Source organism: Cydia strobilella, chromosome Z (assembly GCF_947568885.1).
Source record: "Cydia strobilella chromosome Z, ilCydStro3.1, whole genome shotgun sequence".
Taxonomy (NCBI): domain Eukaryota; kingdom Metazoa; phylum Arthropoda; class Insecta; order Lepidoptera; family Tortricidae; genus Cydia; species Cydia strobilella.
In genome coordinates, this window is record NC_086068.1 from 35,839,398 (window position 1) to 35,853,627 (window position 14,230).

Sequence of the window (14,230 nt, forward strand, 5' to 3'; positions counted from 1 at the left end):
ATACGAGTGTGGGTTGGAAATAGATCACACGAGTGTTTTAATGCAATTATGTACAGTTACACTGTACTATCTACACACATGTTATAAGTTCTGTGATGTGTTCAGGAACTGGCATTGCAGCATCGTTTCTCTGCAATGGAACTCCCGAATACGAGGTGGCGTCTCCGCAATATCTTGATCGCTCATTTTTAACACGAATTTTTTGCTATAGTTAAAGTATGGACACGAAAAAATCTGGTCATACATGATACGGTAAATCTTTTATATGAATGAGGATTTTCAAGCAGCACTTTTTAATGATCAAACTTCATAATAAAAATACAATCATAACATAGCGTTAAGTTGTTTGTGAGTTTCAGCATTATATATTTCACCGTACATATATTTTGTTGAACAGCGTTTTCTGATAATCTTCACTCGCTTCCTGTTACCATGCTACAATTGTATTTTCCCCTCACTAGCTCGGAAAGCCGTCTTTTATCCTTTAAAACAAGCGGGAAAAAAACGCATTTTATCCACTAGTGGGGAAAGTAATTTGACCTTGGATGGAGCGTGTTTAAGTAGCTTTTGACAGATAACAAAACGTAAAACGCTCATAATAATGGTTCGTTCCATATTAATTAAGTATCATTAAAGAAATGGTTTAAGAATTTAATAAAAAATACCAAATTTAGCTTTATTTAATGATTTCAAGTCATAAACCTTAAATTCCATGAGAAACATTTGTTTTTTTTTAAATTATGTTGAATGTAATTCTGAACGCACACGTTGAGTCGATGCAATTTCCAAACGCAACGTCAGAAATGTCAACATTGTCAAAAAAAATTCTCACCGACTCCGACACGTAAAAATACACAACTTCCAGAGTTTTCTGTTATAATATCGTATTATCGTAAAAAAAAAAAGAGTGATTCCAGTGATGAAGATGATCTAACGCATGTGGATGTTGCACTTTCCTCGCTATAGTGAAGGGAAAAGTTTTGTGTTACACACGGGTGCAAATGTATTTTACTTCTCGTGTGTTGAAACACTCGCGGGTAAAATACAACTTTGCCCAACCCTTGTAAAACAAATAACTATTATATTTTTACAAGTTGTTTTACGCTCAATAGAATGTCATCTTACCACAAAAATACTTGTTTTAATACTTTTCTAATTGAGGTAGTCAGGAAGACTTTCTATTCCAAGCACTGAAAGTTTTTTTATATGGGAGGCATTTTTCTGTAAAAAAGGCAAATAGGTACACGATAATTATAAAACCGTCGAACTACCTCAATCTGAAGTCAACTAGAAAAATATTAATTATTGTAAAAGGACGATGTAATAGGGTATAATTTGAAAATATCAAGTTAAAAATAAATAAATATTATATATTACAGGATTTGGTAAATACTCTCCGAAGACGCTGTACAAAAAAAACATAGGTATGGTGGTATATATAATGCTGAAATACGCAACCAACTTAACGTTATATTATGACTGTATTTTTATAATGTAGTTTCATATCCACAAATCATTAAAAAAAGTGCTGCTTGATAATCCTCATTCATATTTTCGTGTCCATGCTTTAGTTCATACACCTTATAAAACAAAGTCCCCGGCCGCGTCTGTCTGTTTGTATGTATGTATGATCGCGATAAATTCAAAAACTACTGCACGGATTTTCATGCGACTTTCACCTTTCAATAGAGAGATTCTTAAGGAAGGTAAACGCCTAAAGCGTATAATTTGTTAAAGTTCTACACGTGCGAAGCCGGAGCGGGTCGCTAGTAATGAACAAAACTATCAAAAGTTATATACCTGTCAGTGACAATTTATAGTGCTTCATAAAGGGTGTTATTTAATCGATCTTCAAAATATTCCTATTTTGATGAACAAAAATATAAGATTAATTGCAAGAGATCCCTGAAAGGGATAAGTTCGCCTTTGTACAAATGATGCGTTTTTCTCTTGTTTTATGTTTCTTTTTGTACAATAACGAGTTTTACTACTACTACCACTACTAATATATATTTGCTCAGCCAAAACGTGTATTTAATCAGCAACTTAAGGTTAGCAAGTATTTCAAAATCAGTTCGCAATTAATGTCATAATGAGCTGCTCTAAATTGATTTGGTTGGCAAATTAATTATTTGATCGGCAGTAAGCGATCCACCATTAAACAAATTTTGTTAAGCAGACAGTGGGTAAGTAGATTATTTCATTTTGGATTACAATTAACTGATCCGCAAAAATTAGTTAGCTGAAAATTCAGCTGATCAGCAAAGGGGGTACCTTTGCGGATCAGCTGATTTTTAGGGTTTCCGTACCCAAAGGGTGAAAACGGGACCCTATTCCTAAGACTTCGCTGTCCGTCCGTCTATCCGTCTGTCACCAGGCTGTATCTCATGAACCGTGATAGCTAGACAGTTGAAATTTTCACATATGATAAAATTCTGTTGCCGCTATAACAACAAATACTAAAAACGCAAACAAGTTTCCCGTACTAAGACGTTTTTTCGGATAGATTATTTCGTCGAAATCGGTTTATCGGCTTAGTATCATTGTTTTATCGCCTTACACGGTGGAACAAGTGTAGTTTGTAATTTGTTTGTAATTTCATACAAAACACTCTGTTTTAAGGGAAACTTTTATTCTATCCCCCAATTTTTTTGAACTGTCTTTAGCATGTCACATTTCATAATTACAGCATTGTAAAATTCTACTTTATTTCTTAGTCATATAGTCTTTAAAATAACAAGACTAAGGTTACAATGCTTAATTCACGAAGGCTGATATTTGCTTGTAATTTCATACAAAATGTTAAGGACAGCAGACCTTATTAACCTTAAATACGGTTACGTCAAACTTTCTTAGTCTAAGATACGTTATATATGGTCGATCTTCACCCATACGTCTGACGGATGAAAATTATATTTTATGAAAGAAAATATGTTCCTGAACATAAATAAATAGGGTTGCCTAATGAAAGTGCTTGTTGCTAGGCCTATTTTAATAAAGAATATTTTGACTTTGACTGACTTTGAAATATGGTCAAGGCTATTTTTAATAAATTTTTGAAAATATTTTTTTTTCTTCAAATTTCACCGATTTGTCTGACAAACGGAATAAGTTGCAATGGAAAGTATACAACTTCTACAACATGAATAAATTAGGTTGCCTGTGTTCTTCCGGTCACTATTATGAGGTTGCCGTGTTTAAACAGGTGAGTTAAAATCGATAATTGCACCCATCTGTCTGACGCTTGAATTATATATCAAAATAATAGTAATTTTATTGCGAATACAATAGTATATGGTTGCCTGCAAAAATCCGGTCACAAATAAGGGTTGCCAGGCTTTTAAAGAAAATAAGAAGGAAAGACTTTTAGCGATAACTCAAAAACGGCTTAACTGATCACGATTGTATTAACTATTTTCAATTGTGTTTATTAATCACTATTTTTGTGATTTTTTTCATAATTTTTGATTAATGGTTCAAAAGTTAGAAGGAAAAACCCTTTTTTTCTCTTTCTAAATAATTATTTCCGAAATGATTCACCTTATCAAAAAATGTTGTTCAAAGACCCTTATTAATTTTGAAAGACCTATCCAACGACACCCAACATTGTCACACACATTTTGTTTCTTTCAAAAATATTATTTCCGAAAATATTCACTTTATCAAAAAATGTTTTTCTAAAACCCCTATTTATTTTAAAAGCCCTATCCAACGATATCCGACATCATAAAGTTGAAACGAAACAAAAAATCCTTACATACATTATGTTTCTTTCGAGGCGATTATTTCCGAAAATGTTCACTTTATCAACAACAGATTTTTGAAAACCTGTATTCATTTTAAAAGACCTATCCAACAATATCCCGCACTATAGGTTTCAAATGAAAAAAAAAATCCTTACATACATTTTGTTTCTTTCGAAGGGATTATTTCCGAAAATATTCACTTTATCTAAAATTGATTATTGAAGACCCCTATAGAGTTGAAACGATTTTTTTTTACATACATTTTGTTCTTTTAGAAGCGATGCGAAGCGAAGCGAGCGAAAAAAAAGGGTTTCTATCTTTTGAACCATTGATCCAAAAATTGTGAAAAAAAAATACAAAAATAGTGATCAATAAACACATTCGAAAATAGTTAAAGCAATCGTGATCAATTAAGGCGTTTTTGTATTATCGCTAAAAGTCTTTCCTTATTTTCTTTATAAGCCTGGCCCTTGTTTGTGACCGGATTTTTGCAGGCAACCCTATACGATTGTATTCGCAGTAAAATTACCATTATTTTGATATATAATTCTAGCGTCAGACAGATGGGTGCAATTATCGATTTTAACTCACCTGTTTAAACACAGCAACCTCATAATAGTGACCGGAAAAACATAGGCAACCTAATTTATTCATGTTGTAGAAGTTGTATACTTTCCATTGGAACTTATTCCGTTTGTCAGACAAATCGGTGAAATTTGAAGAAAAAAAAATATTTTCAAAAATTTATTAAAAATAGCCTTGACCATATTTCTTTAGGCAACCCTATTTATTTATGTTGAGGAACATATTTTCTTTCATAAAATATGTTTCATCCGTCAGACGTATGGGTGAAGGTCGACCATATATAACGTATCTCCTACTATCTCTATCTGTCAAATTCTACGGTGAATGGCTTCGAGCAACGCGGGCTCCCTACTACACGTAGGAAGAGTGACGGCATTCGCACTATTTACCCTCCGCCGAGGTACAAGAGAAACTTATCTAGAAAATCTAGCGCGGGTAAATTATAAAACTAGTTGCGCTAGGATTTTAAACTAGACCGAGTTCAGTTGCGCGAGTGATCACTGCAGCTGAAAAAAATGCCTAGGTGCTCGGTTTTTTGTTGTAAAAAGAAGTCGAATACATCAAATTTACAAAAAGATGGTGTTACATTTAAGCAAGTACATGTAATAAGTATTTTTTTTTTACATATTATTACGTTTAATTACATTTTCTCAAAAATGGACGGCAAAGTCGACGTTGCCGGTTAAAAAGTAGGTCGCGAAGTGCGTAGTTTATGGTCAGTCAAAAAATTAAAAAGTTAAAACATTGCAGTCTCGATTTCGGGACTGCAATATTGCATACAAATTCCATTATTTGTCGAGTTCCAAACTTTTTAAAAGTTGAAGTGGCCATTCCATTAAACAGCCAAACATATGATCAGTACTTATTATTATAATGTTGGTACCGCGACTATTTAGGTGTCTCAAATAGGTTGGCGTATTTTCAGCAGAAAAATACACTTCCATTTTTAATTAAAAAAATAAAACGGCGGCAAGGCAAATCTTTTTACTTTTTTCTGTGAAAATATATACATAACAATGTTGCTTCTGTAAAATATTTCTATTATATTTGCATTTATTGCGCCATTTTTGAGAAAAACACTATATATGACTCGGCTGGAAGGCTACTTGCTGGCTTCGGATTCAATTAAACGGACTCCCACGGTCGTCCGTTTAAAACAAATCCTCAGCCAGCAAGTAGCTACTTCCGAGCCTCGACAATAATGTACTATTAAACACCAAATTATTATTATTTGTATCTCCGTTACAAACTCTCGGGTTTTCAGGCCCGGTCATTTATAAGGCGTGCGTGGGGATATAGATCCAACACGTAGAGGCCGTTTGGAGAGTTTTGATGTCATGTAGAACGGCTGCTGGAACACATTCACGGGTACATAAATAGATACCCGTAAACCGGTTTCAGCAGGCATTGGGAGCTATTATAGAAAAGTAGAAAGAGTCCTGGTCTATGGCTTAAATTTGGGTGGAATATAAGACTGGGCTATTGCTAAGAGTTCCGGATATCTGCCATAACATTGTGCTATACAGTGTTATCGAGGCAGGCGGTGACTCGCCACTCCTTAGATGGGCACCTGTGCGGCATCGTAAAGACGGCCAGGCGCAACACCGGCGTGAGCGGTTCAGGGGTGTCGAGCGGTGTGCTCCGCTTTCTCCGAAGTTACTCGCGGCGTTATGCCCTTTACCACTTCCACCCCTGGAGCATATAGCTCTTACGACTCCCCTCTGGACAGCTAATTAAGGCAAGCCAGAGCTGAGAGTCCTGCGGATCTCCTTGAGGTTCCACTCCGACCGGCGAAGACACGCCGGAGACGGTGACCCTGACCGACTCTCTGGAGCACTCGGGTCCGCGGGGTCGTTACTACCCAACAGCTCGCCACAAGCTGCCCTGCGGGCTTATTTTTTTTATGTGATAGCAAACGAGCAGACGAGCCACCTGATGGGAAGCGGTCATCGTCGCTCATGGACATAAGCAACATCACAGAAGCCACTTAAGCATTGCCGACCTTTGAGAACCCTAAATACCAGCTTCTTGAAGAATCCCATGTCGTGTATTATTTTAGTCTCATGTAATTGCTGGATTTATCGATTTTGCTCGCCCAGTTTTCCGAATATTTTTAGTTAGATGCCTATATCTACAACCCTAAAAAAGTTTCACTTGTATCATGGTTTCATAAAACCACACAATGACTTTTTTTAAATAAGTCGCCATTTTCATTACACAGAAACTACTAGATGCTAAAACAAGTCAGATTTTGGTTCAATATTATTTTGTTTGCAATTACCAATCAATTTTGGTCATCACCTGACGAAATACTAGGTTCTATTTGAAATATTGTAGCCATGCATACTTATTATTTAAAAAAACATATTTTTAATAGCTTTATATGTTGATACCCTAGTTCACAATCGTACTAATTACGAAGAAAAAATGTTTTAATTAGTACCATAGTGCACAAACATTATTGCAACCAAATTGTCCGCGTAATTAGTATCTACGTGTGAAGTATGCCGGGTATCGATGTATTTTATACCTGCGAATACATAAGGCTTAGCGGTAGACTCATAGCCGTGGATGAAATCCAAACGAAGGCAATCTTTACTGTTACACGTTTCCTTGTTTTATTCCGTCCGAATTTCATTGGGTAGCGAAGCGAAAGATACCTGAAATAAATAACATGTAATACTGTTGGAACCACTATAATCCGTTCCAATAGACAAATTAAATGAACATAGGAATATTATATTCAAAACCAACCATTAATTATTTATTGTACATTCAGCAGCCGAAGTAGTTACGTGGAAAGAGAGCCATCATTGAACAGCATTAGGTACTACAATAAAAAGGCTTATTATTAACCGGGCAACTAAAATATTAAACAGGAACTTTCATTGGGCATATCATAATATAATTTGGCCGTACATTAATATTTTAGAGCCTAAAAACTTATATTAGCTCGAAATATAAGCATCATATTATTGAAAAAACTGGCATCAGATTCAAGCCACAAAAATATTTATTGGGATCTTGAAATGATAGTTTGGCGACTAAATAATTAATTGGCATCTATTATTGTAAAGCGTATGCTTTTTAATATTTGTTGTCATATAGTTGTTTACACCTAAGTAATCATATTGAGCACATCGTTTCAGGTAGTATTTAAATTGTGGAAGCAGCTAAATTTAATGAAAATTGGTTTATTTTTAGGTTTCCGCACCTCAAAAGGAAAACCCTTATAGGATCACTCGAGCGTCTGTCTGTCTGTCCGTCTGTCACAGCCTATTTTCTCCAAAACTACTGGACCAAATAAATTTGGTACACATATGAGACATTTGGTACACATAAGATCTGGAATGACCTGCCTCCACCAATCCGTTCGCTGAAGTCGTTAAGTGGCTTCAAATCGAAATGTCGTGCACACTTGTTACAAATTCAAGTACAGACATCACAGTAACATATCAGTCACTCGCACACTTATCACACACTTTTACATTTCCGCGGCAATTTGATAATTTGTGTCAATGTAAATTTATTTGTGTGTAGTTGGCGTACGTGTCGCCATTAATTTTTAGATTAAGTCAGGTCCCCACAGAAAACCAGTGCCACGGTTTTCCGCGGCATTATGCTGAGTCCTTTTTGGCGTCCAAATGTTTTTTTGTCTGCATGCTTTTCTTTTTTATGTACTATGTTGTGGCGTCAAATAAATGTATTTTCTTTCTTCTTCTTTTCTTTACATATATGTAAGCTTGTGACCCGAAGACGGACATGTACCGTAAACAAATTAATTATAAACATGGGGCCACTTTTGGGAGGTAAATAAGAAAATTAAAAACATATTTTTTTCAACTATAAGTATCGTGTTACATACCAAATGAAAGAGCTTATTTTGAGAATCTCAAATATATATTTTTTGTAATTTTACAATAAACAGTTTAGAAGTTATTTAATAAAATAGCAAAAAAGTTACCATTCCCCCCCTCCCCCTTTATCTCCTAAACTACTGGGTCTAAAATTTCAAAAAATACACAAAGTTTAGTTCTTTACCTAGATGACAGGCAAACCTATTAGAAATCTGCAGTCAAGCGTGAGTCGGACTTAATTACTTAGTTTTGATCCGACCCCTACGAATTTTTATAGACATTTAACTCACGTTTCACATAAAAAATACACATCGTTAAAAATTGTGTAATGTACTGAACACTTGGAACGCGAGTCCGACTCGCACTTGGCCGGTTTTTGTAAAAAACAGCTAGTGGCCTAGCGGTAAGAGCGTGCGACTTGTAATCCGGAGGTCGCTAGTTCAAACCCCGGCTCGTACCAATGAGTTTTTCGGAACTTATGTATTATGAGGCAGTTAACTGGACCAAATAACGAATGTGCTTGTGAAGTTGGGATTCCAAATTACTATACGGCAGAGTCAGAGGATGAAAGACCTCTAGAAAAAAAACGAGGGTGTAACAAGACCTGGGTTTTTTGTAAACAGTTTGGTTGATACAGTAAGAAAAAGACGGAATCAATCGTCATTTTTGTAAAAAAGGTATAGGTACCTACATATTTATGAACTCGACTGTACCTACCTATAATAATACCTGGTCTACGTATTTCAGGCGCTTGGAAGTCTTGGCACACTAGTAGTAGCCTACTTAAATTATAAAAGTGATGTTTGCACACACTTTAACATTCCGTTATTATTCCATAAACATTATATTAACCACGACATAATCAAACACCTTCAGTTGTCTACCCATAGGTTCAATGTTTATACGACCACAATAACTTTTTTAGGATCCTTTTTTTATATTAAAATGACAGCTCAAGTAATGATTGTCAAAATACAAATTTTAAGTATGCATTTACCTTAATTTGCTATCTAAATATTTTAAAAGAACTTCATTTTTAAATTAATAGATAGTCGTTTTCTGTTTAAAATGTGCTTCAGAAATAGTCTCCAATATATTAATTTAGTTTCCAAATAAATAATTGGTAATTGCCTTTAAATAAACAAAAGCTGTAATGGCATTAGAATACTACTGATATTGGAATAATTTGATGCTCCGCTTTAGTTGCCAAAGTATTAATTTCAGTACCTATTTCTATTTTTTTAAGCTACCGAAATGCGATTAATTAATTGACCGGTTAAATACGTGCCCAATAAAAATAACACATGAACAATACGCGTAGACGATCGACTGAAATACCGTATAGCTACTTCCACTGCATGAACACATTTTAATTTAAGTAGGTAACATATTGCAAGTGAGAATACTTCTAAACTACATAGTTATAAGTATACTATTATAAATGTCCATGTTAATGAGGGGTATGTTGGAACCTATGTAAACTACATGTTCTATATCATAGATTACGCATTGACTGGTTGTTTGTATAGCAACGTAACTTTGAATATTTTGACTGTTCCTAACACTCCAAATATGTCATTCACGGAATAAACACACTTTTACCTAATTCAAGTGGTTTTCCTCCAACATGGTAGCAGACCTTATGGTTACAGTCGCTTAAAGTGAAGTAAGCGTCTGCGGAGTGCTGTGTGCGTTGTTATTTATATCGTAAAAATTGTGCGCACGAAATTCCAAAAATCGAGATGGCGACGTCCAGTTCGGGGGCGACTATCGTTCCTGCTATTGAGAAACTAAATGGCAAGGGGAACTACGGGTCATGGAAGTTCATGGTGAAGATGGTCCTGATCCAAGATGATTTGTGGGAGTGCGTCGAGAGCAATGACGGTGTGAGACCGATATGTGAAGATAAAAAGAAACAACAGAAAACACTGGCTCGAATCTGTCTGAGCATAAACCCTGTGGCGATCACGCACGTGCGTAATGCAACTACCGCACGGGAGGCGTGGGTAAGTCTTCAAAATGCGTATGAAGACAGGGGTCTTTGCCGAAGACTGGGTTTAATGCGGCAGTTGTTTGGGATGAAGCTCCAGGAGTATCCCGATATGGAATCTTATCTTACGAAGATATGTGATGTCGCACAGCAATTAACCGACATCGAAGCTCCGCTGAACGACGAGTTTCTAGCTGTGATAATGTTAAGTGGGCTCACATCTGACTACGACCCACTAATAATGGCGCTAGAAAACTGTAGTGTGAAATTACAAGAAAAGTTATTACAAGAACATCAGCGCCGGGCTAACGGAACGGACAAGAGCAGTGGTTCCGTTATGGTGGCGAAGCGACGTGACGAAAAGCCTGTCAAATGTTTCATGTCATTTTCAACATGTCGCGGCGAACGTGGGGACTGGGCATGTGATTTCTCAAGATGTATGGCATCGCCGTCTATCTCATCTGAATTCAAGAAGCATGAACCTACTGAAATCAGGTATGGCCAAAGGCATTGACTTCAATAACTCTGAGTTCAAACAGTGTATTTCTTGCATTGAAGGGAAAACCCCTAAGTTACCGTTTCCAAAGAAATCATTTTCGAGAGCGACTGAAGTCTTAGGGCTCATACATACTGACGTTTGCGGGCCTATGCCGCAAACATCGCACAGTGGTTCGAGATATATGCTACTTTTTATAGATAATTTTTCGCGTAAAACATTTAGTTATTTTATTAAAACGAAAGACGAAGTTTTTAGTATGTTTAAAGAATTCAAAGCCCTAGTCGAGAATCAAACAAACAAAACTATAAAGATTCTGCGTAGTGACCGGGGAGGCGAGTTCGTAAATAAAAAGTTTGATGAATTTCTGAAGCAGTATGGCATCAGACACCAGCTAACAGTTTCTCATTGTCCAGAACAGAACTCAGTCGTGGAAAGGGCGAATCGCACGATTGTTGAGGCTGCGAGGTGTATGTTGCAGGAAGCTGGCTTGGATCAGAAATACTGGGCAGAAGCAATGAATACCGCAGTTTACCTGAAGAACAGATCGCCAACCAAGGCCGTGTTGGGCGCAACTCCTGAGGAGAAGTGGTCGGGATCTAAGGTAAATTTGAACCATTTACGAATTTTTGGCTGTATTGCTTACTCTGTCGTAGAGGATCGTAAGAAACTTGATCCAAAGTGTAAACCGTACATTTTTGTTGGTTACTGCGAGAATACGAAAGGATATCGGCTCATAGATCCCGCTCATCCTACAAAATGTATATTTTCGCGTAATGTCGTGTTTGTAGAGGACAAATTCTACAAGGACCCGGTTCAGCAACCTGTGGTCAACGAGCCGACTCCGTACATGGTCATTAATTATGATTCTGAAAATGTAGGAGTGCAGACGGTGGACGTTGACGTCGCGGAAGAGCCGGAACCTGCGAGCGAGAACCAGGACATTGATGATACCAAAAACGAAGAAACCGGTACTTCGGATGAAGAGTACGCTCCTAGGTCGTCATCTTGGGATTCGGAGGAATCGAGAGGACGGAGCGAATTTGAAGATGCGTTTTGTGCGGTATTCACCACTGGTGCGAGTTGCGGCGCGGAAACGCCCACTACCGTGCGCGAGGCACTCGACGGTCCTGAGTCTGCGCAGTGGAAGGGAGCAATGCAAGACGAGCATCAGTCCCGTCCCGTCCCCCCGTCCCGTCCCGTCCCGTCGTTGTAAATAATAATGAGCATCAGTCTTTCTTAGATAATAAATGTCTGGAACTTGTGGACTTGCCGAAGGGGAAGAAACCTATCAAGTGCAAGTGGATATTTAAGAAAAAGAGAGGTTTGAATGGAGAGCTCTTGCAATACAAGGCTCGATTGGTTGCGAAGGGATTCACACAAAAATATGGAGTAGATTACTACTTCGAAACGTTCTCACCCGTCGTGAGATACTCCACAATAAGATTACTCTTAGCACTGGCGGCAGAATATGATATGGAAGTTGATCATATGGACGTCAAGACAGCTTTTCTAAACGGAGACTTGAAAGAAGAGGTTTATATGGAAATTCCTGAAGGCTTTGGAGTAGAGAGCGGCAAAGGAAAAGCGTTTCGTTTGCTGAAGGCTGTCTACGGATTGAAACAAGCCAGCAGATCATGGAATGAGAAGATAAACGACGTTCTTGTGAAAAAGTTGAAGTTCAAGAGGCTGGCGTCCGAGCCGTGTGTCTACGTTAGATCGAATAACAATGGAATTGTCATTCTTGGCCTTTATGTTGATGACATTTTGATATTCAGCAATAATCAAACTGAGAAAAGGGCGGTAAAAGAGGAGATGATGAAACAGTTTGTTATGAAGGATCTTGGGCCTGCGAAATGTGTATTGGGAATACACGTCAGCCGGAAAGATGGAAAAATCATTCTGGGCCAATCTGGTTATATCAGCAAAGTGTTAGAAAGGTTTAAGATGACTGACTGTAAACCTGCTAAAACACCGATGGAAGTTGGTTTGAAACTTGAGAAAGCTAAGAAGACTGGAGATTACGAGTACAGAAACTTGATCGGTTGCCTTATGTATATCGCGGTCTGTACGCGTCCTGACATCGCGCATGCTGTCAGTATGTTGTCAGTTTAACGACTGCTACTCGGAAGCTCATTGGAAGGCTGCGAAGCGCGTGCTTCGGTACTTGAAGGGTACGATGGACTACAGCATCAAGTATGAGAAAAGTGGGTTGAACGTGACAGGGTCAGCGGACGCAGACTGGGCGGCTTGTGTAGTCGATCGTCGGTCTTACACTGGTTATATATTTAGGGTAGGCAATTCTTTAGTTTCTTGGGAGAGTCGTAAACAACGTACAATTGCCTTGAGCAGTACGGAAAGTGAATATATGGCATTATCCGATGCGTGCAAAGAGGCATTGTTCATTAGGGCTTAGGGCATTCATGGCGGAATGTTTGAAGTTAGATGTCAAAGTAGTGGTTTACAATGACAATCAATCCGCAATTAAATTGTCTGAGAACCACATGTTTCATGCAAGGACTAAGCATATTGATGTTAGACATCATTTTATTCGCGAGGTAGTCGACAATGGCGTGATAGTAATAAAGTATATGCGCACTGACGACATGCTGGCCGATGCTTTAACAAAGCCTTTATGTATTGAAAGGTTCCAGCGTTTCGTTAGAGATTTTTATATGCTTTGTGCTTAATAGTTAATAGTAATTTGTATTCGATATTTACTATGAACATATAGTTTAAGGGGTGGTGTTGAAACCTATGTAAACTACATGTTCTATATCATAGATTACGCATTGACTGGTTGTTTGTATAGCAACGTAACTTTGAATATTTTGACTGTTCCTAACACTCCAAATATGTCATTCACGGAATAAACACACTTTTAACTAATTCAAGTGGTTTTCCTCCAACAGGGTAATGGGGGGGGGGGGGGGTTAACCATAAGTAAATTAGGTTTCCTAATTGTAAGCCATTTTATTACAAAACATTATAGAGAAACTGGACTAGATATAATATTTTTATTCATAATATATCCAATAAAAAGTAGTTAAAGTATGTCGGGAGACTCAAGATTACACAAACTAATAATATGACATGGAAACAACTATGTATAACATATTATAAATTAATAAAACTCGCTTTTTAGCATTGCAGGGTATAAAATAACATTAGCATTAGTGATCCGCATATTAATTGAAAATTATCGTGCTCTCGCATAGCAGCAGAATAACACAAAGTAGTAAATTTACACTGATAGCTAGGTATGTAAATCAGTTATATTAGACACAATGTAGCATAAAGATTTAGTTTCTGTAATACCACACTACAATACTTATAAAGTATAAACTGAAATAGATGTCAAATAAAATAAAATAATTAGTTTTTTCCCTAGTTGTATAGTTACAATAACTACAAATAAAAACTGGTAAAGGCCCGCTTGATTGCTCAAAAACTAATGAGAAAGTTTCATTTTATCTACATGTGGGGCAAAGTAATCAGATGCAAATTTTGAGTTGTTTCCTTATATTAGCTGGTAGAATTAACTTTTAAATGATGA

At 37.0% G+C, this 14,230-nt stretch overlaps 1 protein-coding gene across 1 annotated transcript in view; it reads right to left on the reverse strand.

The window, feature by feature from the left end:
- The window catches only part of LOC134754476 (D(2)-like dopamine receptor), a 101,203-nt gene that overhangs the window by 56,142 nt on the left and 30,831 nt on the right, over positions 1–14,230 (reverse strand). The window contains exon 3 of the mRNA XM_063690810.1: positions 6,862–6,991. Within this exon, the coding sequence (XP_063546880.1) occupies positions 6,862–6,991 (130 nt within the window). The remainder of the gene's footprint in view (positions 1–6,861; positions 6,992–14,230) is intronic.